Source organism: Coregonus lavaretus (assembly GCF_964263955.1).
Source record: "Coregonus lavaretus genome assembly, chromosome: 2".
Classification (NCBI taxonomy): domain Eukaryota; kingdom Metazoa; phylum Chordata; class Actinopteri; order Salmoniformes; family Salmonidae; genus Coregonus; species Coregonus lavaretus.
In genome coordinates, this window is record NC_139989.1 from 4,237,247 (window position 1) to 4,262,371 (window position 25,125).

At 46.5% G+C, this 25,125-nt stretch overlaps 1 protein-coding gene across 4 annotated transcripts in view; it reads right to left on the bottom strand.

Annotated features, from left to right (window-relative positions):
• Nucleotides 1-517: 517 nt before the first annotated feature.
• The window catches only part of LOC311101904 (uncharacterized protein), a 30,073-nt gene continuing 5,465 nt past the window's right edge, over nucleotides 518-25,125 (bottom strand). For 3 of the 4 annotated variants that reach the window (XM_084143142.1, XM_084143141.1, XM_084143139.1), the window contains 13 exons: nucleotides 19,649-21,241; nucleotides 18,402-18,443; nucleotides 17,524-17,997; nucleotides 17,024-17,168; nucleotides 14,397-14,527; nucleotides 7,827-8,006; nucleotides 4,914-5,105; nucleotides 3,069-3,248; nucleotides 2,624-2,856; nucleotides 2,347-2,476; nucleotides 1,759-2,137; nucleotides 1,548-1,622; nucleotides 518-1,416 (listed from right to left, as the gene is read on the bottom strand). In XM_084143142.1, coding sequence (XP_083999268.1) covers nucleotides 1,238-1,416; nucleotides 1,548-1,622; nucleotides 1,759-2,137; nucleotides 2,347-2,476; nucleotides 2,624-2,856; nucleotides 3,069-3,248; nucleotides 4,914-5,105; nucleotides 7,827-8,006; nucleotides 14,397-14,527; nucleotides 17,024-17,168; nucleotides 17,524-17,997; nucleotides 18,402-18,443; nucleotides 19,649-21,241 — 3,933 coding nt within the window. In that variant the 3' untranslated portion in view covers nucleotides 518-1,237. The remainder of the gene's footprint in view (nucleotides 1,417-1,547; nucleotides 1,623-1,758; nucleotides 2,138-2,346; nucleotides 2,477-2,623; nucleotides 2,857-3,068; nucleotides 3,249-4,913; nucleotides 5,106-7,826; nucleotides 8,007-14,396; nucleotides 14,528-17,023; nucleotides 17,169-17,523; nucleotides 17,998-18,401; nucleotides 18,444-19,648; nucleotides 21,242-25,125) is intronic. The other variant, XM_084143140.1, reaches the window with a different exon arrangement.

Sequence of the window (25,125 nt, forward strand, 5' to 3'; positions counted from 1 at the left end):
ACTTGCCAAAACTACAGTTTGTTAACAAGACATTTATAGAGTGGTTGAAAAACAAGTTTTAATGACTCCAACCTAAGTTGATGTAAACTTCCGACTTCAACTGTAAGTGTATGTTACATTTCCACAGTAACCTAAGCACCAGAGGCGTTTATTACAAAACAGGATCAAACTTTTTCACTCAGGCCCCCCTTCTAGCATTGTGGAACATCTCGTAGCTAAAAAACATTAGCCGACATGGGCTAGTTGATCTGGACATTTCTGACAAGTTATAAATAGCTCTCTAAGGTATGCAATGACTGACATGACAAGCGGATTCTACTAGTGCATTCGACTATTACAACTTTCAAGATTAAGTTGAAAGCCGGACTGAGTTTTTTGGGGGGGACCTACCTTGAAAATAAAGTCTGATCATTTGTCTGGTGGGATCAGATAGAATTCTATTCCACTTGGAGATCATTTTCAAAACAAGGCACGTTTTCTCACAACCAACCAAGAAAATGACTGAGAGTTACATCACTTGCATTTGGTACAAGAGTTTATTTACAACAGTGTTAACAGAGTTAGTGCGTGTGTAGACCTGTGTGTGTGTGTTGTACTTTCACTACCAGTCTAACTCCAACAGGGTCCAGCCTCAGAGAAATAAACTAAAACCAAGGTAGCAGGTAAGTATTCGACTGGTAATTTAAAATCTGAACGTGCAGTACATCATTGCCATAATTACTATAATACAGGTTTCTGCTGGGCGGTTGGGTATAAAGGAATCTCAGACTACCAAAGCAGCATCTTCACCACACCAGCAACATGGAGGGAGTCCGTCTGTATGTATATTAACACTTCTGGGCTGTATGTATATTAACAAGTCCAGGCACTGATTTTAATAGACAAATAAAAACACAGATATAAAAATAATGCACATATAACACAGAAACAAAACACACAGACATATAGACCCACTTTAAGAGGCACACAAACACATTGATAAAACACACAGACATATAGACCCACTTTAAGAGGCACACAAACACATTGATAAAACACACAGACATATAGACCCACTTTAAGAGGCACACAAACACATTGATAAAACACACATTACACAAAGTAGTATGTGCACAGATACTGTCCTGAAATATGTGGGTCCATAACTGTACGTTTTTCTTTGAGTCATTAGGACAATTCTAGGCGTGGTCAGAACATTTAGAGTCAGGAACAGGCGAGAGGAGGGGGGGGTGGATCCTCATTTCCTGAAGAAGGCGTGTCGGGTGAAGGTGTACCACAGGTGGGCGGGCTTTTGCTTGGGCTCGGCCAATGTGAACACCTGCTGCTGAGGCACGCTGGTTGGCACGGTAACGTGGCGCTGGTGAATTGGATGCAGGGGCTGGTGGTGTGGCGGGACAGTGCCAGAGTAGCCAATGGCTGTGGAGGAAATACAAAACACACAACCAACGTTTTTAAAACATTCTTTACAATAGTGAGCATAAAATGAATCCAATACCACATGCACAGCAACTGTAAGAATAAAAAAGCATGATGTATTTAACGCTTACTCTTCATTTTCCCTTGTTTGGATTTCCTTGCATTGAAGATTGCTTGTTTTCGCTGCGTTTCACTGATCTTCATTCCTTAAAAATAAAATAAAGAAAAAAACAGCCAATCAAATGTCATTCAACACTTACACATTCTCCTCTGGTGAAACACCTTTCCCCTCTTCTAGTCTCCTTCCCTTCCCCTCCATCTCTCCATCCCACCCCTCCTCACCCATCTCTTGGTCCTCCTGTACTCTCAGTCTCTCCCTGGCGAAGGCCTGCAGCCAGCGTTGTCTGTCCTTGGGCTTTCTGCAGCAGAGGTAACACAGGGTCTCCAGGGTGGAGCTGTTGCGGAGCCGCAGGGCGTTCTTCAGCGAGATGCCCAGCTCAGGGTCCCTGCCGTCGGGCATCTCCAGGACCTCCGTGTGGTCCATGTCCAGGCGGCCGCGGTAGTGCAGCAGGTCGCGGCGCAGTACGTCCTTCTTACAGAACACCAGCTGGTGGTCAAACAGGAAGAAGCTGCGCTGCTGTGTCTTGTTGCCCTGCCAGATGATCCGGGTCAGCTCTCCAGAGTGGATCAGCTCCGAGCTGCGCTCCAACACGTCTGCTCCCTGAAAGGAACAATGACAGAGAGACATTCATTAGGTTGAGTTGCAGTCATTGTTAGATCATTGATTGATCCACTAGCTACATCTCAAATCACCCCACTCAGTGCATTACTTTGAGCCAGGTAGACAACATGAGTTCCTGCTACGATGGCAATAGCATAGGTATAACATCTTTCTGCTACAGTAATAACACAAGTAGAAGATTCTCTCACCTCCCAGTGTAGGATGGCCACCTGCCAGTGAGCGATGGCGTCAACACTCTCCAGCCGCCTCTTCCCCTCATTGATGAGGCTCGCCACGTTCTTCATCGCCTCGTACGCATCACTCACTCCACCGTAGTCACTACAGCACACAACATCAACAGCATTTGAGAGTGTGAAAAGGTTTGTGTGTGTATCCGTGTGTGTGTGTATAGGTGTGTGTATAGGTGCATGTGTGGGTACAGTATATGTTGTGAAGTTTGTAAAGTGTGTGTGTGTTGTGACTTACCTGTGGTCTTTGGGGGTGTATTTGAGCAGCTCTCTCAGCTGCAGGGGGTACTTGCAGATCTTCTGGACGGGCGTGAGCAGGAAGCCAGCGATGGAGATGTCAATCATCTGCTGCAGCAGCCGGCAGGCCTCAAAGAAGTGCTTGTACCTGCCCAGCTTCATGAGGCGCTGCAGCTCCCCACACGCTGCAGGGTGGGTGTTACAGTACTCAGAGTAGATGGAGAAACCCTCCCCCTGAGAGAGAGAGGGGATACAGAGAGGGGAGAGGGAAAAAAGGAGGGAGAGAGGGGGCAAGAGAGTTAAATAAAACCTTACCAAATAGGGATGTGACTGTTTTGCAATGTATACAGTGAAATGTTTACAGGAAAAATGTTTTGGAAAAATGCTGTATGTAGTAATACAATCTGTGTATGTGTGTGACTGTGTGTGTAGAAAGGTAGAAGTACCTGTGAGAGGAAACAGGCTCCTATCTCACTGAGGTGAGGCTGGTCTGTGTTGTACTTCTTCTCCAGGTCTTTGAGGAACTGTCTCTGGAACTTATAGATGTCCTCGATGTTACTGAAAATGGTCTTCAGCTGCAGCTCAGTGAACATGCCCGGGTTTTTACGACACTGACGGATATAGCCCTGGGAAAAGCATTAGACATAGTCAGATGTTTAAGTTGTAACAAGGAATAACCGTTACTATTGAGTTGTGGTCAATGCAAGGTTTGACCAGCAGGGGGAGAGCCAATGAAGCTGGTGGAGATCCAGAGCACTAGGGAGATTCTCATTTGAATAAAAGTCAGTCCTCTTCTCTCCTTGGCTCCTCTGTCCTCCTCTCCTCCTTGACCCGGAAACTGATAAGTGGTCGAGAAGAGTGTCAAATGGTTAGTAGGTGAAAACAAAGGCATCTGCTCCTCTCCTCCATTTCCAACTTCGACAGAGGACGCACAAGAGTGTCCTTGCGGCAGGTAGCGCGGAAGTGCCATGCCTCCTTTGAATCAGGTGTTCTCAGAGGAGAAGAGCATGCATACATATAAAATTATATGCTACTTATCCTTTTATCTATAAAATACATATATGGACAAGCAATGACAGAGCGGCATGGACTAAGATACTGTAGAATATTATAGAATACAGTATATACATATGAGATGAGTAATGCAAGATATGTCAACATTATTAAAGTGACTAGTGTTCTATTTCTTAAAGTGGCCAGTGATTTCAATAGGCAGCAGCAACCTCTAATGTGCTAGTGATGGCTATTTAACAGCCTGATGGCCTTGAGATAGAAGCTGTTTTTCATTCTCTCGGTCCCAGCTTTGATGCACCTGTACTGACCTCGCCTTCTGGATGATAGCGGGGTGAACAGGCAGTGGCTCGGGTGGTTGATGTCCTTGATTATCTTTTTGGCCTTCCTGTGACATCGGGTGCTGTAGATGTCCTGGAGGGCGGGTAGTTTGTTCCCGGTAATGCGTTCGGCAGACCGCACCACCCTCTGGAGAGCCCTGCGGTTGCGGGCGGTGCAGTTGCCGTACCAGGCGGTGATACAGCCCGACAGGATGCTCTCAATTGTGCATCTGTAAAAGTTTGTGAGGGTTTTAGGTGCCAAGACAAATCTCTTCAGCCTCCTGAGGTTGAAGATGCTCTGTTGCGCCTTCTTCACCACACTGTCTGCGTAGGTGGACCATTTAAGTTTGCTAGTGATGTGTACGCCAAGGAACTTGAAGCTTTCCACCTTCTGCGGTCCCGTCGATGTGGATAGGGGGGGTGCACCCTCTGCTGTTTCCTGAAGTCCACGATCATCTCCTTTGTTTTGTTGACGTTGAGTGAGAGGTTATTTTCCTGGCACCACACTCCCAGAGCCCTCACCTCCTCCCTGTAGGCGGTCTCGTCATTGTTGGTAATCAAGCCTACTACTGTTGTGTCGTCTGTAAACTTGATGATTGAGTTGGAGGCGTGCGTGGCCACGCAGTCATGGATGAACAGGGAGTACAGCAGGGGGCTGAGCGTGCACCCTTGTGGAGCCCCAGTGTTGAGGATCAGCGAAGTGGATCATTTGCCGGGTGACGCGTGAGTGGAGAAGGAGAGTTTAATTTCATACAAGCGCATTAGTTTCCACATTTCCTCTCCTCCGCTCCTCGATTACCTTTGACCTTTTTCAAAAAGAGGCAAGGAGAGGACGGAGGAGAGCAGGAGGAGGAGAGCAAAACCAATAGAAATTCTACCCTAGTTGTAATGTCAGTGACGATGGAGGAGGGGAGACATGGGTTAGGGTCGGATAACGTTTATGGTCGAGCCTCCACCCACCTCACAGATGTCCCGGAGGTGTTTGATGTAGATGCGTTCCGTGTTCATGATCTCTTTGACCACATTGGTCCTCATCTGGTCTCGGTGCTCGGCGCTGTGTGTGTCCCGGGGGGCAGTGTGTGGGTCCTCCTGGTCCAGAGCACAACTCCCTACACTCTCCGCTCCAGAGTCCTCCTCCTGATTCACACGCACCTGTCAAATCACACACACACACACACACGCACGCACACACACACACACATATTACCAGGTGAACCACAGTCACGCACAGTTCGCCTATACTAGCACCTGTAAATTAAATGCAGTTAACCCAACCTACATTCCTATGGTAACATTAGAAACACCATGTTGGCTGTGTCCATAAGATGTGTGTAGTGTGGATAGGCTGGAAGTAGAGGCCTAGGCGTTGTTGTTCACTAGTTTGCTCCAATTGGGGAAGGGGCGGTGGGGTTGGAAAGTAATAAAGATTTTTTTTTTTTTTTAAGGATATGTATATATATATATATATATATATATATATATATATATATATATATATATATATATATATATATATATATATATATATATATATATATATATGTATACACAGTGAGGGAAAAAAAGTATTTGATCCCCTGCTGATTTTGTACGTTTGGCCACTGACAAAGAAATGATCAGTCTATAATTTTAATTGTAGGTTAATTTGAACAGTGAGAGACAGAATAACAAAAAAAACAACAGAAAAACGCATGTAAAAAATGTTATAAATTGATTTGCATTTTAATGAGGGAAATAAGTATTTGACCCCCTCTCAATCAGAAAGATTTCTGGCTCCCAGGTGTCTTTTATACAGGTAACGAGCTGAGATTATGAGCACACTCTTAAAGGGAGTGCTCCTAATCTCAGCTTGTTACCTGTATAAAAGACACCTGTCCACAGAAGCAATCAATCAGATTCCAAACTCTCCACCATGGCCAAGACCAAAGAGCTCTCCAAGGATGTCAGGGACAAGATTGTAGACCTAAACAAGGCTGGAATGGGCTACAAGACCATCGCCAAGCAGCTTGGTGAGAAGGTGACAACAGTTGGTGCGATTATTCGCAAATGGAAGAAACACAAAATAACTGTCAATCTCCCTCGGCCTGGGGCTCCATGCAAGATCTCACCTCGGTGAGGAATCAGCCCAGAACCACATGGGAGGATCTTGTCAATGATCTCAAGGCAGCTGGGACCATAGTCACCAAGAAAACAATTGGTAACACACTACGCCGTGAAGGACTGAAATCCTGCAGCGCCCGCAAGGTCCCCCTGCTCAAAAAGCACATATACATGCCCGTCTGAAGTTTGCCAATGAACATCTGAATGATTCAGAGGAGAACTGGGTGATGTGGTCAGATGAGACCAAAATGGAGCTCTTTGGCATCAACTCGCCGTGTTTGGAGGAGGAAGAATGCTGCGTATGTCCCCAAGAACACCATCAAACATGGAGGTGGAAACATTATGCTTTGGGGGTGTTTTTCTGCTAAGGGGGCAGGACAACTTCACAGCATCAAAGGGACGATGGACAGGGCCATGTACCTTCAAATCTTGGGTGAGAACCTCCTTCCCTCAGCCAGTGCATTGAAAATGGGTCGTATATGGGTATTCCAGCATGACAATGACTCAAAACACACGGCCAAGGCAACAAAGGAGTGGCTCAATAAGAAGCACATTAAGGTCCTGGAGTGGCCTAGCCAGTCTCCAGACCTTAATCCCATTGAAAATCTGTGGAGGGAGCTGAAGGTTCGAGTTGCCAAACGTCAGCCTCAAAACCTTAATGACTTGGAGAAGATCTGCAAAGAGGAGTGGGACAAAATCCCTCCTGAGATGTGTGCAAACCTGGTGGCCAACTACAAGAAACGTCTGACCTCTGTGATTGCCAACAAGGGTTTTGCCACCAAGTACTAAGTCATGTTTTGCAGAGGGGTCAAATACTTATTTCCCTCATTAAAATGCAAATCAATTTATAACATTTTTGACATGCGTTATTTTGGATTTTTTTGTTGTTATTCTGTCTCTCACTGTTCAAATAAACCTACCATTAAAATTATAGATATTATATCAGTGGGCAAACGTACAAAATCAGCAGGGGATCAAATACTTTTTTTCCCTCACTGTATATATATATATATATATATATATATATAGAGATATATATATATATATATATATATATAGATATATAGAGAGATATCTATAGAGATATATATTTGCGAGAAAAAAACCATATGGGGGATTGGAAGTGATGCAGACAATTACATTGATGGAAGTTACAATATATCTGCAATATTAAAGCTGATCTACCCTTTAATAAATAAATACAATTTTAATAAACAATAAACAAACAAAAAAACACCATGTATGGTTAACAAGCCCCTGTCCGTCATCAACAATCACCAACAGGGGCAATTATCAAGCGGTCACCCCCCCTGTCAATCAACTGGCTTCACCATAGCTTCCCTAATTAAGATGCAACTGTAAATCAACGCAAGTCACCAGGGAAACCACCGAAACCTCTGAACCCACACTACCCTTGAACACACACTACTAAGGTGCTTGGTTGGATCCAAGACAGTTTCAGGGCCTTTGGCTGGCAGGGTCTAGCGTAAACATCAATTACACAGAATGTCTACTTAAGACAAAACATGGAAGCCTCTTGTATTTTCTTGTATTTCCTGAGCTGAGCTGATCATTTCAATGACCCAACTATGGTGTCTTGTGCAGAAGTTGTTTTGTTTGTGACCTCTGTTTGCTTCATGACCTGACTTGTTTGTATCTTGTTGTTGTGAAAAAATATCAATAAAAACTTAAATAATTGAATTTGATTGATTTTTCTTTCTTTTCAATGCAACAAGGCTAGTGCACAAATGTGTTGACTCAGTGTTGTCTTACCCTGACGAAGCTGGAAGGGAACCAGGCCTCCCTGTCTGCCCCCATGCCCCACCACCAGTCCTTGTGAGGGGCCTCCAGCACCCGGATCACATCCCCTGCCTTGAACGCCAGCTCCTGCTCCTCCATTGTCACATGGTCCCACAGGGCCTCTGCATACACTGCTTGACCCTGGCTGATCCACTGAGAGAGCAAGGGGGAAGAGAGAGGGGGAAGAGAGAACGGGGAGGGTTACCGAGCTTATGTAATGACAGACGCGCACAGATAATTACAGAATTACATGCACAGCATACTCATGTCCAACACACAGATTACGCTTGGACATGGGAAACTCAGACCAAAACGGATCACACACACACACACACACACACACACACACACACACACACATCAGGGATGACCTGGCAGAAACGGCATATTGACTTGGAGAGACATTACATCCAATGTTCCCTCTAAGCTACGCGCGTGCACAGTAGCCCCAAGACTGCCTCGCAGCTGCCCGGGACTGAAATATCAGCCCACAAAGAGAAGTAGGAGTCTGAACATCACTCAACGACTGGTGGAACATTAGTCTTCATTATTATTCCTTTTTTATCCTAGTGGTAATTACAGTCTTGTCCCATCGCTGCAACTCCCCTACGGACTCGGGAGAGGCGATGGTCGAGGGCCATGCGTCCTCCGAAACACGACCCGCCAAGCCGCACTGCTTCTTGACACACTGCTCGCTTAACCCAGAAGCACCAATGTGTCGGAGGAAACACCGTACAGCTGGCGACCTGAAGTCACAAGGAGTCGCTAGAGCGCGATGGGACAAGGACATCCCAGACGGCCAAACACTACCCTAACCCGGACGATGCTGGGCCAATTGTGCGCCGTCTCATGGGTCTCCTGGTCGCGTCCGGCTGCGACACAGCCCGGGATCGAACCCGGATCTGTAGTGACGCCTCTAGCACTGCGATGCATTGCCTTAGACCGCTGCGCCACTCGGGAGGCCTAACGCCAAACATTTCTGTAAAAAAAAAAAACAATAAAGTATTGTGTTCCTATTTTCTTTTATTAGTCTTGGGCTGTTGGCAGTAGGTGCACCCGATTCAACTGCCCTGCGTGCCGGGTAGGCAAACTGTTGCCATTTTGAACCATTTCATGTGTCTGAAAGTACAAACTCTTCCTTCCCGGCGGGCCCAGAGAGCAAATCAAGTGCACTATAGGACTACCGCTGGCCAATCAGATGGCTCAGATGACCTTGTCTGCAGTAACGTAGCAGGCATAAAAGAAAGCTACAGCAAAGTTGATACTGTGAGATTTCAAAACGTTTAAAACCATGAGAGAGACTGTCAACGAATACAGCAAAGAGCTGCTGTTTGTATGAGTGAGTTCATGTTTAAGTTCTTACTCAGCACTGTCAACACTTTGTATTCAACACTTTTATAAGCCGTAAAATGCACGTTCTTCGTATTTCCACTCAGCGCTACATCAAGCAGTGCAGCAGTAATGAATGAGTAGGAAAGTGTATTTTTATAGGCTTGCGTTGTTGTTATTATTAGCGGAATTTTTTAATATCGAGGAATATTTCACTTTCTCTGTTCATAGGAGTAACAACATGAATTTGTGCATGAGGCAGAAATAATGCGGTGCGACTCGAGTTTCCCCATCAGCTGGAAGACGGTGTCCCTTTTTGGTCAGTGTCAGTGGAGGAAAGGGAGAGCGGAGAGATGTTGAGAGGCGGACCGTCAGTCTGCTGCTCTCTCCCTCCGCTGAGACTGACCATCAGATACAGGCACCATCAGCCCAGTAAAATAAAAAGCTCATTATTTAAATGTATGCTCACTCGGATGTGCCTCACATGTTTTACAACAACGGATCTATCACCGGTGTGATCATACTTGCCCAAACAAAAAAATTGCATTGGCAGGGCAATTCAAGCAAAGCCAATATGCAGTGACAATGTATTGGGCCTATAGCTTACTGCACAATCCTCATTGCTACAGGACTGTTTTTAATTGGCTAATGTATAGTCTTACTTTTTCAAATCTGAGCGGTAGATCTCGGCTTGCATTTAGATTCAGAAAGTGATCTCGACTCAGAAAGGGTTAGTGACCACCGTTCTAGAGTTTTCCCTGTTAACACTACCAACGTTTCCCTTTACTGTGGCAATTGTGATCGAATCAACACAATGTTCGCCACTTTCAATGCAACATACCGAAACAAAAACTATGCAACAGATTTTGTTGTAGGCAGAACGCATCGGAGTAGGATTCTATTGCATTGACAGGCATGACTCAGCCCATACTCTACACAGACCTGTGCGGCAAAACCAATCAGAGCTGCGGCAGGCCTATATGTAAACAGACCATTACCGTATATGGATCTGTGCCATTTACTTTGAACTGGACTGTGTTTACAGCATGAGCGGTCATGAGTAGATTCGCTTGTTTTGAGATCAAAACGAGAGCTGCATGTAGCCACGTGTGCACATTTTGTTCATATCCTTTCCTAGTTAGTGAGTTATTAGCCCAGTTATAGATCATTTGTAGTCAGCAATAGAGGATTGCTTCCTACAAGAGCACAAAACATGTACATTTCTAGGAATCTTTGAAAAGTGAGTCAGGTACATAGCTTTTTTTGTCATAAAGGGCAGTGTTGTAACATTGACGTGTACACGGACACGGTGACTGAGTTAATCAGGAAGTGTATAGGGGACGTTGTTCCCACTGTGACTATTAAAACCTACCCAAACCAGAAACCGTGGATAGACGGCAGCATTCGCGCAAAACTGAAAGCGCAAACCACCGCATTTAACCATGGCAAGGTTACTGGGAATATGGCAGAATACAAACAGTGTAGTTATTCCCTCCGTAAGGCAATCAAACAGGCAAAACGTCAGTACAGAGACAAAGTGGAGTCGTAATTCAACGGCTCAGACACGAGACGTAAAGTCGTGGTCAAAAGTTTTGAGAATGACACAAGTATTGGTCTTCATAAAGTTTATTGCTTCAGTGTTTTTAGATATTTTTGTCAGATGTTACTATGGTTTACTGAAGTATAATTACAAGCATTCCATAAGTGTCAAAGGCTTTTATTGACAATTACATTAAGTTTATGCAAAGAGTCAATATTTGCAGTGTTGACCCTTCTTTTTCAAGACCTCTGCAATCCGTCCTGGCATGCTGTCAATTAACTTCTGGGCCACATCCTGACTGATGGCAGCCCATTCTTGCATAATCAATGGGAGTTTGTCAGAATTTGTGGGTGTTTGTTTGTCCACCCGCCTCTTGAGGATTGACCACAAGTTCTCAATGGGATTAAGGTCTGGGGAGTTTCCTGGCCATGGACCGAAAATGTCGATGTTTTGTTCCCAGAGCCACTTAGTTATCACTTTTGCCTTTTGGCAAGGTGCTCCATCATGTTGGAAAAGGTATTGTTCGTCACCAAACTGTTCTTGGATGGTTGGGAGAAGTTGCTATCGGAGGATGTGTTGGTGCCATTCTTTATTCATGGCTGTGTTCTTAGGCAAAATTGTGAGTGAGCCCACTCCCTTGGCTGAGAAGCAACCCCACACATGAATGGTCTCAGGATGCTTTACTGTTGGCATGACACAGGACTGATGGTAGCGCTCACCTTTTTTCGGATGCCCCAAACAATCGGAAAGGGGATTCATCAGAGAAAATGACTTTACCCCAGTCCTCAGCAGTCCAATCCCTGTACCTTTTGCAGAATATCAGTCTGTCCCTGATGTTTTTCCTGGAGAGAAGTGGCTTCCTCGCTGCCCTTCTTGACACCAGGCCATCCTCCAAAAGTCTTCGCCTCACTGTGCGTGCAGATGCACTCACACCTGCCTGCTGCCATTCCTGAGCAAGCTCTGTACTGGTGGTGCCACGATCCCACAGCTGAATCAACTTTAGGAGACGGTCCTGGCGCTTGCTGGACTTTCTTGGGCGCCCTGAAGCCTTCTTGACAACAATTGAACCTCTTTCCTTGAAGTTCTTGATGATCAGATAAATGGTTGATTTAGGTGCAATCTTATTAGCAGCAATATCCTTGCCTGTGAAGCCCTTTTTGTGCAAAGCAAAGATGACGGCATGTGTTTCTTTGTAGGTAACCATGGTTAACAGAGGAAGAACAATGATTTCAAGCACCACCCTCCTTTTAAAGCTTACAGTCTGTTATTCTAACTCAATCATCATGACAGAGTGATCTCCAGCCTTGTCCTCGTCAACACTCTCACCTGTGTTAACGAGAGAATCACTGACATGATGTCAGCTGGTCCTTTTGTGGCAGGGCTGAAATGCAGTGGAAATGTTTTTTAGGGATTATGTTCATTTTCATGGCAAAGAGGGACTTTGCAAGTAATTGCAATTCATCTGATCACTCTTCATAACATTCTGGAGTATATGCAAATTGCCATCATGAAAAACCGAGGCAGCAGACTTTGTGAAAATTAATATTTGTTTCATTCTCAAAACTTTTGACCATGACTGTATGTGGCAGGGTCTACAGACAATCACGGATTACAAAGGGAAAACCAGCCACATCGCGGACACCGACGTCCTGCTGCCGGACAAGCTAAACACCTTCTTCACCCGCTTTGAGGATAACACAGTGTCACCGACGCGCCCTGTTCAACAGGGTCATGGACTTCCTGGCGGGCTGCCCCCAGGTGGTGAAGGTAGGAAACAACACCTCCACTTCGCTGATCCTCAACACAGGGGCTCCACAAGGGTGCGTGCTCAGCCCCCTCCTGTACTCCCTGTTCACCCATGACTGTGTGGCTAAGCACGCCTCCAACTCAATCATCAAGTTTGCAGACGACACAACAGTAGTAGGCTTGATTACCAACAATGACGAGACCGCCTACAGGGAGGAGGTGAGGGCTCTGGGAGTGTGGTGCCAGGAAAAGAACCTCTCACTCAACATCAACAAAACAAAGGAGATGATTGTGGACATCAGGAAACAGCAGAGGGTGTACCCCCCTATCCACATCGGCGGGACCGCAGTGGAGAAGGTGGAAAGCTTCAAGTTCCTTGGCATACACATCACCGACAAACTGAAATGGTCCACCCACGTAGACAGTGTGGTGAAGAAGGCGCAACAGAGCCTCTTCAACTTCAGGAGGCTGAAGAAATTCGGCTTAGCACCTAAAACCCTCACAAACTTTTACAGATGCACAATTGAGAGCATCCTGTCGGGCTGTATCACCGCCTGGTACGGCAACTGCACCGCCCGCAACCGCAGGGCTCTCCAGAGGGTTCTGCGGTCTGCCCAACACATCACCTGTGGCACACTGCCTGCCCTCCAGGACACCTACAGCACCCGATGTCACAGGAAGGCCAAAAATATCAGACGAGGTCAGTACAGGTGCATCAAAGCTGGGACCGAGAGACTGAAAAACATATTCTATTTCAAGGCCATGAGACTGTTAAAAGGCCATCACTAGCCGGCTACCAGCAGGTTACTCAACCCTGCACCTTAGAGGCTGCTGCCCTGTATACAGACATGGAATCACTGGCCTCTTTAATAATGGAACACTAGTCACTTTAATAATGTTTACATACTGCTTTACTCATCTCATATGTATATACTGTATTCTATTCTACTGTATTTTAGTCAATGCCACTCCGACATTGCTTGTCCTAATAGTTATATATTTCTTAATTCCATTCTTTTACTTTTAGATTTGTGTATTGTTGTGAATTTTACATTTACATTTTAGTCATTTAGCAGACGCTCTTATCCAGAGCGACTTACAGGAGCAATTTAGGGTTAAGTCCCTAGCTCAAGGGCACATCGCCAGATTTTTCACCTAGTCGGCTCGGGGATTAGAACCAGCGACCTTTTGGTTACTGGCACAACGCTCTTAACCTCTAAGCTACCTGCCGTTAGATACTACTGCACTGTTGGAGCTAGGAACACAAGCATTTCGTTAAAACTGCAATAACATCTGCTAAACATGTGTATGTTACCAATAAAATTTGATTTGTATTTTGAGACAGGCTTGAATAAGCTAAGTAGCCAATAGGCAGCATCATTTGTCTGATTCTCTAATAATGGTATGGGAATAATAATGTATTTTATTTTGTAAAGTGGTTTCTTGCATCAAACAACACAACATTTTCAGTCACCTCCTTATCTGAAGGTTAATGTCAAGCCCTGCATGTTTTGTTTTTTCCAAAGTCTCATGGAATGTACGCCTACATTGAACACCACACATTGGCTGCTACTGTAGGCTGAATGATAGAACAGCTATTTCCATGTTAAAATGTTATGGGATGCATTTTCTCCATTGTTTTTGATGATAGGCCACTCTGTTAGGCCTACATTATGATAAAATAGCCACACCAGCCTACTTGGCCACTGTTATAACAGTAACTTAAAGCGGGTACAGCCTCAGTGTTCACAGTAAACGCACGCTGAAAGTTGCACTGAATTTTCCCAGCATTCAAGTTTGCGCTCAGCAGACCTTTTTTTGAGGGAACATTGGTTCCATCTGTTGCCAGGAACGGTTGCAGAACATTGGCGATGCTGAACAAATCCTGCAGGTTAACACACAGGCAGGCAGGTAGATAAAAAGCTCACCTGGCTGAGAGCAGACAGCCCCACCCCAGGCTGCAGGTACGTTGTGACATCACTGAGCTCATCGAAGCTCCCCTCCTCCTCACTCACACTGTCACCATCCACCGCTGCACAACACTCTGAGCCTCCGTCTGCTGTGGGGAGGAGAGAGTTAGTACAGTTACACACATCAGACATGCTCTCTCACTCACACACACACACACACACACACACACACACACATAACAGCACTCTCTACACCAGGGATCATCAACTAGATTCAGCCGTGGGGCCGATTTTTTCTTGAGAGGATGGTCGGGGGGCCGCGACATGATTACAAATAATTTGTAGAAGGCAAATTGACCGCAAGTAGCCCAAACAGATATAATGTTTGACTAAAACATAATCATTTCAAACATTGCTTACATTTGTATTCGATCACGTTTCACTCTATTATGCGTGGGAATACTTGGGAACAGATTTCTTAAATTGAAATCACTTGCTGATTTCCTGCTGTTTTAGTCTTTTATGTCCAACAATAAAAACAAAATGAAAAACTTGGGGGGACAAATAAAACCACCCACGGGCCGCCAGTTGGGGAACCCTGCTCTACACATTACACTCTGGAAAGATGGTAAACACACTTTCATTTCACACAGTAACTTTCAAAGCTCTCCTCTGCTTTGCTCTTCTTTTACAGATATCCTACCCCACTCTGCCTCTCATTCTCACACACAGACCTGCTCTCTCCATCTTTATTCCTCCCTCTCACACACAGACCTGCTCTCTCCATCTTTATTCCTCCCTTTCACACACAGACCTGCTCTCTCCATCTTTATTCCTCCCTTTCACACACAGACCTGCTCTCTCCATCTTTATTCCTCCCTCTCACACACAGACCTGCTCTCTCCATCTTTATTCCTCCCTCTCACACACAGACCTGCTCTCTCCATCTTTATTCCTCCCTTTCACACACAGACCTGCTCTCTCCATCTTTATTCCTCCCTCTCACACACAGACCTGCTCTCTCCATCTTTATTCCTCCCTCTCACACACAGACCTGCTCTCTCCATCTTTATTCCTCCCTCTCACACACAGACCTGCTCTCTCATCTTTATTCCTCCCTTTCACACACAGACCTGCTCTCTCCATCTTTATTCCTCCCTCTCACACACAGACCTGCTCTCTCCATCTTTATTCCTCCCTTTCACACACAGACCTGCTCTCTCCATCTTTATTCCTCCCTCTCACACACAGACCTGCTCTCTCCATCTTTATTCCTCATTCTCACACACAGACCTGCTCTCTCCATCTTTATTCCTCCCTTTCACACACAGACCTGCTCTCTCCATCTTTATTCCTCCCTCTCACACACAGACCTGCTCTCTCATCTTTATTCCTCCCTTTCACACACAGACCTGCTCTCTCCATCTTTATTCCTCCCTTTCACACACAGACCTGCTCTCTCCATCTTTATTCCTCCCTTTCACACACATACCTGCTCTCTCCATCTTTATTCCTCCCTTTCACACACAGACCTGCTCTCTCCATCTTTATTCCTCCCTTTCACACACAGACCTGCTCTCTCCATCTTTATTCCTCCCTTTCACACACATACCTGCTCTCTCCATCTTTATTCCTCCCTTTCACACACAGACCTGCTCTCTCCATCTTTATTCCTCCCTCTCACACACAGACCTGCTCTCTCCATCTTTATTCCTCCCTTTCACACACAGACCTGCTCTCTCCATCTTTATTCCTCCCTTTCACACACAGACCTGCTCTCTCCATCTTTATTCCTCATTCTCACACACAGACCTGCTCTCTCCATCTTTATTCCTCCCTTTCACACACAGACCTGCTCTCTCCATCTTTATTCCTCCCTCTCACACACAGACCTGCTCTCTCCATCTTTATTCCTCCCTTTCACACACAGACCTGCTCTCTCCATCTTTATTCCTCCCTCTCACACACAGACCTGCTCTCTCCATCTTTATTCCTCCCTTTCACACACAAACATGCTCTCTCCATCTTTATTCCTCCATTTCACACACAGACCTGCTCTCTCCATCTTTATTCCTCCCTTTCACACACAGACCTGCTCTCTCCATCTTTATTCCTCCCTTTCACACACAGACCTGCTCTCTCCATCTTTATTCCTCCCTCTCACACACAGACCTGCTCTCTCCATCTTTATTCCTCCCTTTCACACACAAACATGCTCTCTCCATCTTTATTCCTCCATTTCACACACAGACCTGCTCTCTCCATCTTTATTCCTCCCTTTCACACACAGACCTGCTCTCTCCATCTTTATTCCTCCCTTTCACACACAGACCTGCTCTCTCCATCTTTATTCCTCCCTTTCACACACAGACCTGCTCTCTCCATCTTTATTCCTCCCTTTCACACACAGACCTGCTCTCTCCATCTTTATTCCTCCCTTTCACACACAGACCTGCTCTCTCCATCTTTATTCCTCCCTTTCACACACAAACATGCTCTCTCCATCTTTATTCCTCCCTTTCACACACAAACATGCTCTCTCCATCTTTATTCCTCCCTTTCACACACAAACATGCTCTCTCCATCTTTATTCCTCCCTTTCACACACACTCCCTCCTCCCTTTCACACACACTCCCTCCCGTACCACTGAGGACTCTGTGTAGTTTGCGTCGTCCGAGGCGGTCCAGTCCGATGGGGGTGCTCTGGGAGAAGGTGGAGGGGCGAAACCTGGCCGACACCGCCCTGTAGGAGGGCACCTGGTGGGACGGGACAGGGGGGCGTGAGAGGGGCTAGAGAGACATGGAGAGGACAGTGTTAGGGGCCTTTGGGAACGTCCAGGGGTTTTGCACGTCAATCACAAACAGGACATTATTTGACATACTGGGCATTTCCTCTGGAATATAACAGGTGTTACAAATCTCTCTGTTATTTTATTTTACTTCTGCTCTTTTTTTCTCAACACTTTTTTGTTGTTTTATTTTACTTTTTTATAAAAAATAAATGCACTGTTGGTTAAGGGCTGTAAGTAAGCATTTCACTGTAATGTCTACACCTGTTGTATTCGGCGCATGTGGCCAATAAAATTGTATTTTATTTTATTTTATCTCAGTATATCTAGCCATTGTTTAACAGTGAGGTGCTTACAGAGGGCAGGCGGTCCTCTCTCTCCTCAGGTCCAGCTGAAGCGTACAGATCCACTCCTCCAATCACAGACATGGGCCGTCTCCTCCGGCACTGGAGATCTCCATTCATATTGTAATTCTCTGGGCTGTCTCTGTCCTGCGAGCCTCCATTACTTTTGAAGTCCTGACAGGGAGTTCCATTTGTAGTCCTCTCCTCAGGATGTAGCTCCACCTCCTCCTCGGGGATGGCGTACTTCCTGGCAACCAGCTGAGCGTAGTCAGAGATTGGCCGAGGCCTCGATCGGCCCGTCCTCCGCCTGGGGGTGACGGACGTGGATGTTTCCGTTGCGCCTGTTGCCGTGGATGATGTAGGTGACATGGGTGATGTGGGAGAGTCTAGGGAACATGTTTGGGTGAGAGGGGTACCGGTGGCTGAAGGAGAGGGCTTCTCTTCACCCTTTAATAGTGCCTCTCTGCCCTGTTCGTCTGACGTGCCCTGAGGGTAAGAGAAAAGGTGAAAGGTCAATGAGATGTCCCACAACGCCTGCTCCTAACATTTAACACATCCTCAGGAAAGAACGTCTGTTAATCAAAAACAGAGCATGTTGTTTAACTGACGTGTCAAATGTGGAAGGTCAGTACTAATGTCACTAATATGGAATATTTATCTTTGCACATTCTTTTCCCATATCACATCACCTCAAGAAATGTAAAAAGTCTTATCAAATTGTATGTGTAAACACAAGGAGGAGCGACAGAAGAGAACACATTTCTGCCCATTCGAAAGGATGTGGTTTGTCTGTAACTGACCATAGAGCTTACTACTATACTGTGTACTGAACTGGTTCAGTTTGTTTGTCATTGGTATTGGTTTGTCAGAAGAGAGAGATGTTCTCTTACCTCCTGCTCCTCCTGATCTTGGGCTGGTCTGGTCCATATGCACTGGAAAGGTACACAGTGGATCAGCACCATGGTCAAACAACACACTCACAGGCCTCTGTCCCGAGGCCTGGGTCCCCCTCTCCTTTAGTCCTCTACTACACGTTCCCCTGCCTGCTTCTCTCTCTTCAAGCAATGAAAATCAGCTCCTTTCTCTCCATCTTATCAACTCAAATCTGCCATCATGGTCCTCAATCAAATAAACCACTCTTCTGATCAATCTTCAGTCCTCTAACAACCCAGACAGTGTATTATTCCTGGTTGTGTCGGTAGCGTTTTCCTAGATCTCGCTCTGTAAACTCTCCAAGGCCCAGCGTGACTAGTGGACTTTGTCCCTGTGGCCTGCCTGCCTGCCTGTCGTTGAGGGCAGAGTGGGGAAGGGAGGGCTTGGGAGAAGGAGGGGAGAGGACAGCATTGCTCTTACTGATAACCAGCCAGCCAGCCATAGCACACTGGAACGGGAGCCCTGCTTGCTTACGCAACCAATCCCACCACCAATCATAAACAATACCTAATGATTAACTGTGCCTGTTCTGCTCCTTCAGAGTGGATGGCCTCTACAGCTGGCCTACACGTGACGCTGCTGGGAGTCACGCAATCACAGTGTGGACAAATACACTAGACCGACGCTTATAACACACAGAGAAAGTGACAGTAGATGTGACACGGGGCTGGGGCCAATCAGCTAGGCTGTAGAGCCTGATTGACAACTGACTTGACCAATCATGTTGGACAGGAACTTTGGACTAGGCTGGGGCATGCAAGCTTTGGATTCTTTGGTAAGCTAGAGACACGCGCCTCCACTCACTTATCTAAATGACTTTAAGAGACCAATGAAAGATCCCTTCATAAACCACCAGATACCTCCACTGCTACGTTCCATTTCATAAGACAAAGGTCACTGCCAGAAGATCAAATTATTAGGATAAAGGCCTTACAACGGATCATTCGGCTCCAATTGATAAGGATGAGACTGTCTGCCTTCACCCCCATGACGACTTTTCACTATCTAAAACCTACTCCCCAAATTACCCAATATCCTTCCCTTTGAGCCCGCTGATCAATAGGAATATGTGATAAAATGATGGTGTCACTACCAGCATATCGCTTTCACCTGATGCCTTTCAGATCAGTAGTCCAACCATTCCAAAGCACTACAGTAGGACTGAGCCAGTGTAGCAGATTGGAGCATCAAAGTATTCTCTTACCTGCTTTGGTTCCGTCTTGACCTCTGCGTTGACCTCCGGCTTGTGTTTGCTGTGGCTCTCATAGGGCTCCCCCTGGGGGAGTGGAGCGGAGTCACACTGTGCTCTCCACCCGTCTCCCCGTCCCTCCTGAGACCTGCCCCCCTCACACAGGCTGCTCCTCAGGGGAGATGAGGTTGTAGCGAGAGGTTCACTATAGGTTGGGAAACTGAAGACATGGTCTGGTCCTTCCTGGGGGTGGACGGTTGGCGTGTGTTCCAGTGATACCGGAGTGACGTTCCTGGTCCTGGCGGGCGAGGGCCGCCGTTGACGGTCGCTGGCGGGAAGGCAGGGCGTGCGGCGGGAGTAGTCGTCGTGGAGACGGCTGAGGGGGGACAGGGGAGTCACGGGGGAGCCTGAGGAAGTGACGGGGGACGGGTTAGGCCTGCGTCTCACGGTCAGGTCAGTCATGCTGCCCACTAGCTTCAACATGTGGCCCTTGGCCCCTAGGGGACTCCTAAGGCGTCCAGGGCTCTGGCTGCGGTCCCTAAGGTCCACGGACGAGGCACTGGCTGATCTCTGTATGCTGGGGCCCCCATTGGCCCCTACAGAGCCATCGGTACCTGGTGAGTTTATCGGAGAGGGAGAGGGAGAAGGGGCTTTGCGTCTGAAAGGGGTCTTAAAGAGGTGTAGGTTGTCTGCGCTCTTGCTCAGTCTGCTCAGCACGTTGACATTCACACTCTCCTCCGAATGGAGGTTCACCTCTGACCCTGAACCGGAGCCAAAAACTGGCCTCTGATTGGTTGAAACCCCCTGTTCTGGAGCCTCCCCTCGTTCCCCGTTCTGGTTCTGCCCGGTGACCAGCAGTGAGATGCGCCCCGCCCCATACGCTCTCCGAATACTCCTAGAGAAGCGTGTGTTTCTCTGCAGTCCATCTTCCTCATCTACTACCTCCTCCTCCTCTTTTTCATTGTCAGAACCATAAGGGCTCATCCCAACCCCATTGGACACTCTATAGCCCTCCCCACACCTTAGTCTTAGGCTCTGATTGGTTGTGACCATTCCATTATCTCCACCCTGGTTGGCTGCTGAGATGTACTCTCCATCCAGATTGGCTGTCCCTCGGTTCTGGATGCCTTGGAGCACTGAGGAGCGCAGCTTCTTAAAGGAGCCCATGACGGCCAGCCCTGACAGGCCTGGCAAAGCCTGCGGGCCCCCGGCACTGGATGGAGGGCCCTGGAAGGAGAGGGGCCTGGTAGGGCCCGGACTGTCCCCAGGAACGGTGAACTTCCTCTGGGTAGAGAAGAGCCTCATGATCCTGGAGGGGTAGGGCTTTATCTCAGGGTGGCTTATCACAGGGCTGGACCAGGCGGCCATGTTGAGCCCGTTCAGTCTACTCTCCTCACTGTGGGGGTCAGAGGTCACCGGCTGTACCTGGGCACCACACCCAGACAGCAGGGACGGGGGCGTCGCCCCCTCCACATTACCCTGGATAGGGTAAAGGTCGCCAGGGGGTCGGGGCCGGGATAGAGGTTGAAGGTCAGGGTCGGCGGAGGAGCCATGGCGGCAAGAGAGGGAGTCATCGCTGGTGGACGGGGCTCCATCGCTCTGCCCCGCCTAAAGAGACAAGACATGTAACATCTTGTTTTATAACATATCATAACTTTATATTACACTTCTTACTACAGTGTCCTTGGTTGTTTTGAAAGGCACTTTGATTTCAATGTTTTATTACCATTCTAAAACACAGAGAACTTGTGCAAGTGAAAATAAGAGCGGTTTCTTTAGCCTATCCTTAAAGCACACTAGTACAACTCAGCCAGAGTTACCATTAACACTAGACTGCCCGTTACCATTAACACTAGACTGCCTTTACACTAGACTGCCCGCTACCATACAGACTGCCTTTACACTAGACTGCCCGCTACCATACAGACTGCCTTAACACTAGACTGCCCGCTACCATACACACAGCCCTGAAGGTGGCACACATGTGAGGTGTACACTGTCCACTCGAAAGGACTTTCAGGAAGTGATTTACACCAGAGGCAGCTACAGAGGCACATAAAAACACACTTCGAATTCAGAATGTAATTCAAAGAAACAAAAGCAAATAAACACTATGACTTCATGCTAAAAAAGTAAAGTAGGCCTAATTATTTGTATATTACAAATGAATGGGTGCCACTGCCAGTGTAAGGTTTAGCCAATAACTACTATGCATTTATGACTGTGCAAATTTGTATGTTGCTGTGACGTATGAATAAAATGTATCTTGAGTGGAGTACGGTATTATTGCTGACTAAGTATAGTGACCTAAACCTTTGTGTATATGTGAGTGCAAGAACAAATTGCTCTCCTTTGTCAATAGCATGTGTTTCTGAGCTTTGAGTGAAAGAATAAGAGAGCGAGAAAGAGGAAGACCGTGTCTGGGAGTCTCTCTCTCTGTGACAGCTATCCTATGTACACTGAACAAAAATGTAAACGCCACATGTAAAGTGTTGGTCCCATGTTTCATGATCCCAGACATTTTCCATACGCACAAAAAGCTTATTTCTCTCAGATTTTGTGCACAAATTTATTTACATCCCTGTTAGTGAGCATTTCTCCTTTGCCAAGATAATCTATCCACCAGACAGGCGTGGCATATTTAAGAAGCTGATTAAACAGCATGATCATTACACAGGTGCACCTTGTGCTGGGGACAATAAAAGGCCACTAAAATGTGCAGTTGTGTCACACAACACAATGCCACAGATGTCTCAAGTTGAGGGAGCGTGCAATTGGCATGCTGACTATAGGAATGTCCACCAGAGCTGCTGCCAGAGAATTCAATGTTCATTTCTCTACCGTAAGCCGCCTCCAACATCGTTTTAGAGAATTTGACAGTACGTCCAATCGGCCTCACAACCACAGACCACATGTAACCATGCCAGCCCAGGACCTCCACATCCGGTTTCTTCACCTGCGGGATTGTCTGAGACCAGCCTCCCGGACAGCTGCTGAAACTGTTGGTTTGCACAACCAAATAATTTCTGCACAAACTGTCAGAAAAATGTCTCAGGGAAGCTCATCTGCGTGCTCGTCATCCTCACCAAGGTCTTGACCTGACTGCAGTTCGGCATCGTAACTGACTTCAGTGGGCTTTTTTAAAAGTATCTGTGACCAACAGATGCATATTTGTATTCCTAGTCATGTGGATTCCATAGATGAGGGCTTAATTAATATATTTCAGTTGACTGATTTCCTTATATGAACTGTAACTCAGTACAAATCGTAGAAATTGTTGCACGTTGCGTTTATATTTTTGTTCAGTGTATATTTCTCCTTGGCGGTGTGTATTTTCTATGGCCAAGGAGCAGTGGGCACCAGTGTGTGTGTGTGTGTGTGTGTGTGTGTAGGGCAGCGGTTAATGCAGGCCAGTCTTTGATGAGGGGCTTTGTGAGCATGACTAAGCAATGAGAATCACTAATCCATTGTGATTAATGCAACAAATTGCCCATGTTCTCCAGATTTGGCAGATGGAGAGAGGTGAGAGAGGGAAAGAGGGGGAGAGGGGGTGTGATCCCTGCCTCTCCATCTCCATCCTGAGATCTGAGTAGTTTCACACTGACCCAATTGACTTACAGTGGCTCCGCTATAGACCTTTTAATCAAATACAGATTTAATGGCAAAATTTCAGGACATTCATACTACATGGAGGACCTAACTTGCCTATCATAGATTAGACTGCCTCTGTCTGGCCAGACCTGCTCAGAGCTTTTCCACTCCCTCTCTAGCTCCAGTGAGTGAGAGTTAGACTACGTGCTGTTAGCATTCTCTTCCACCATATGGATTATCTCAATGCTAAACCTTCTTCTCTGTTGACAGTTCACCAACCTCGTTCCATCACTAAACAGAAGAAAATCACCATCACCATTCCTACTCCACTCGTACTAGCCTTGCCACCACCCTTGAAGGCTTCTAGGTACTCCAGTAAAACAATGTTGGTGAATGAAAGAGACTACTCTAGCACTGAACAGGCACACCAAGGCAGTCCTCTATCCAATGTATTACCTCATAAACTGATCTTATCTTCCTAACCTACCACCCGCTCCACTCTGCCAACTCTACCTTGCACAATGCCCACTACCCCTATGCCTTGCGCCAACATTCACAACCCAGTTGGGACCTGCTACACTAGGCAGGATACACCACAGGGTTCTGTTTCAAAGGAGTTGGAGTTACTGCCTGCCAGTACCTCACATCTAGAGATCAACTAAATGAGTGTGTGTAGCTTTACCCTGGCCAGCACAATAAGCTGTGTAGAACAGTGGAACCTCCAGGGGTGCAACTTTCACTGGGGACGGGGGGGGACATGTCCCTCCCACATTCTGAAATTGCCTTTTTGCTCTCACTACACCGTAAGTTAATGGGAATACAACTTTTAGATCGCGAAAACGATGTCAGATTTCAATACTGACTCAGGAGGATGTCTTCTCTCAAATGAGCCATTGATCATATTTTTGCAATATTCCTACCTCAAGAAATGTGTAATTTAACGGTTGGTCTATCACATTTTTCCTATTTGTCTGCCTCTTTAGTCCAGGGTGCATTGCATGGTGCAGTTGCCAGAGATATTATAGAAAGGAGATAGGAATCCAATGGATGAAGGAACGTACAACGTCCCACCCAGCAGACTGTCGACCTATCACGTTCATGTTGTCATGCTGCGTCACGCGGTTGCTAAGATAATCGTCACGTAATCCCTTCTCAAAGTCAGTGTATATGTCGAGAAACGTGCCTATTTTCCTCGAAAGTACGTAATGTCATGTTTCCAAAGCTTTGCGATACTTCAGATAGCAAGTTCATTATCTCACATCTCGGAAAAGATTTGTAATGTTGTACTTCTTGTTGACGAAATTCGTGCTAATCTTGGGTTTTTGAGCTAGCGCCCAATAGACTCCCATTCACTCCTTGAAGGAGAGCGCTCCTTGACCCAGAACTGCCCAGAATGCACCATGCGGCCCATTGACGTAGCATGGGCAACGTTTCCCATCTCATCAAAAGTATATCTGCCGTTGTGAGCCAGCCAGCCCATAGAGAGAGCATTGCATTGTGGATTTTGTAGTTTACTTGAGCTGCAACAGATTTCCACAATGATTTCCCATGTTGATACCAACCTTATTATAACGCCAAAATGAAACATTTGTTCACAAAAAATATTGTTCTCACATATTAGTGTTATTTAACACTGCACATTAAAGGAATAAGTGGTTTTGAGTGGATTTTTCCTTCAAGTTATGCTTCAACAATATGGAAGCTGTATGAGAGTGCTTCTCTGGGGCTACTTTTCCAGTGGTGCTACTACAGGTCAGGTCAGTGTTCCCGCATGGTTGCATGTGAAGTCTGGGAGCAAGCGGTGCTCTGGCTCTCAGGCCCAGAGTTAATTAAGAGCTCAGAGAGAGGAGAGCAGAGGAGCCCCCCCACACGGCTGCCAGCTGGAGCTAGCTTCTGATTAG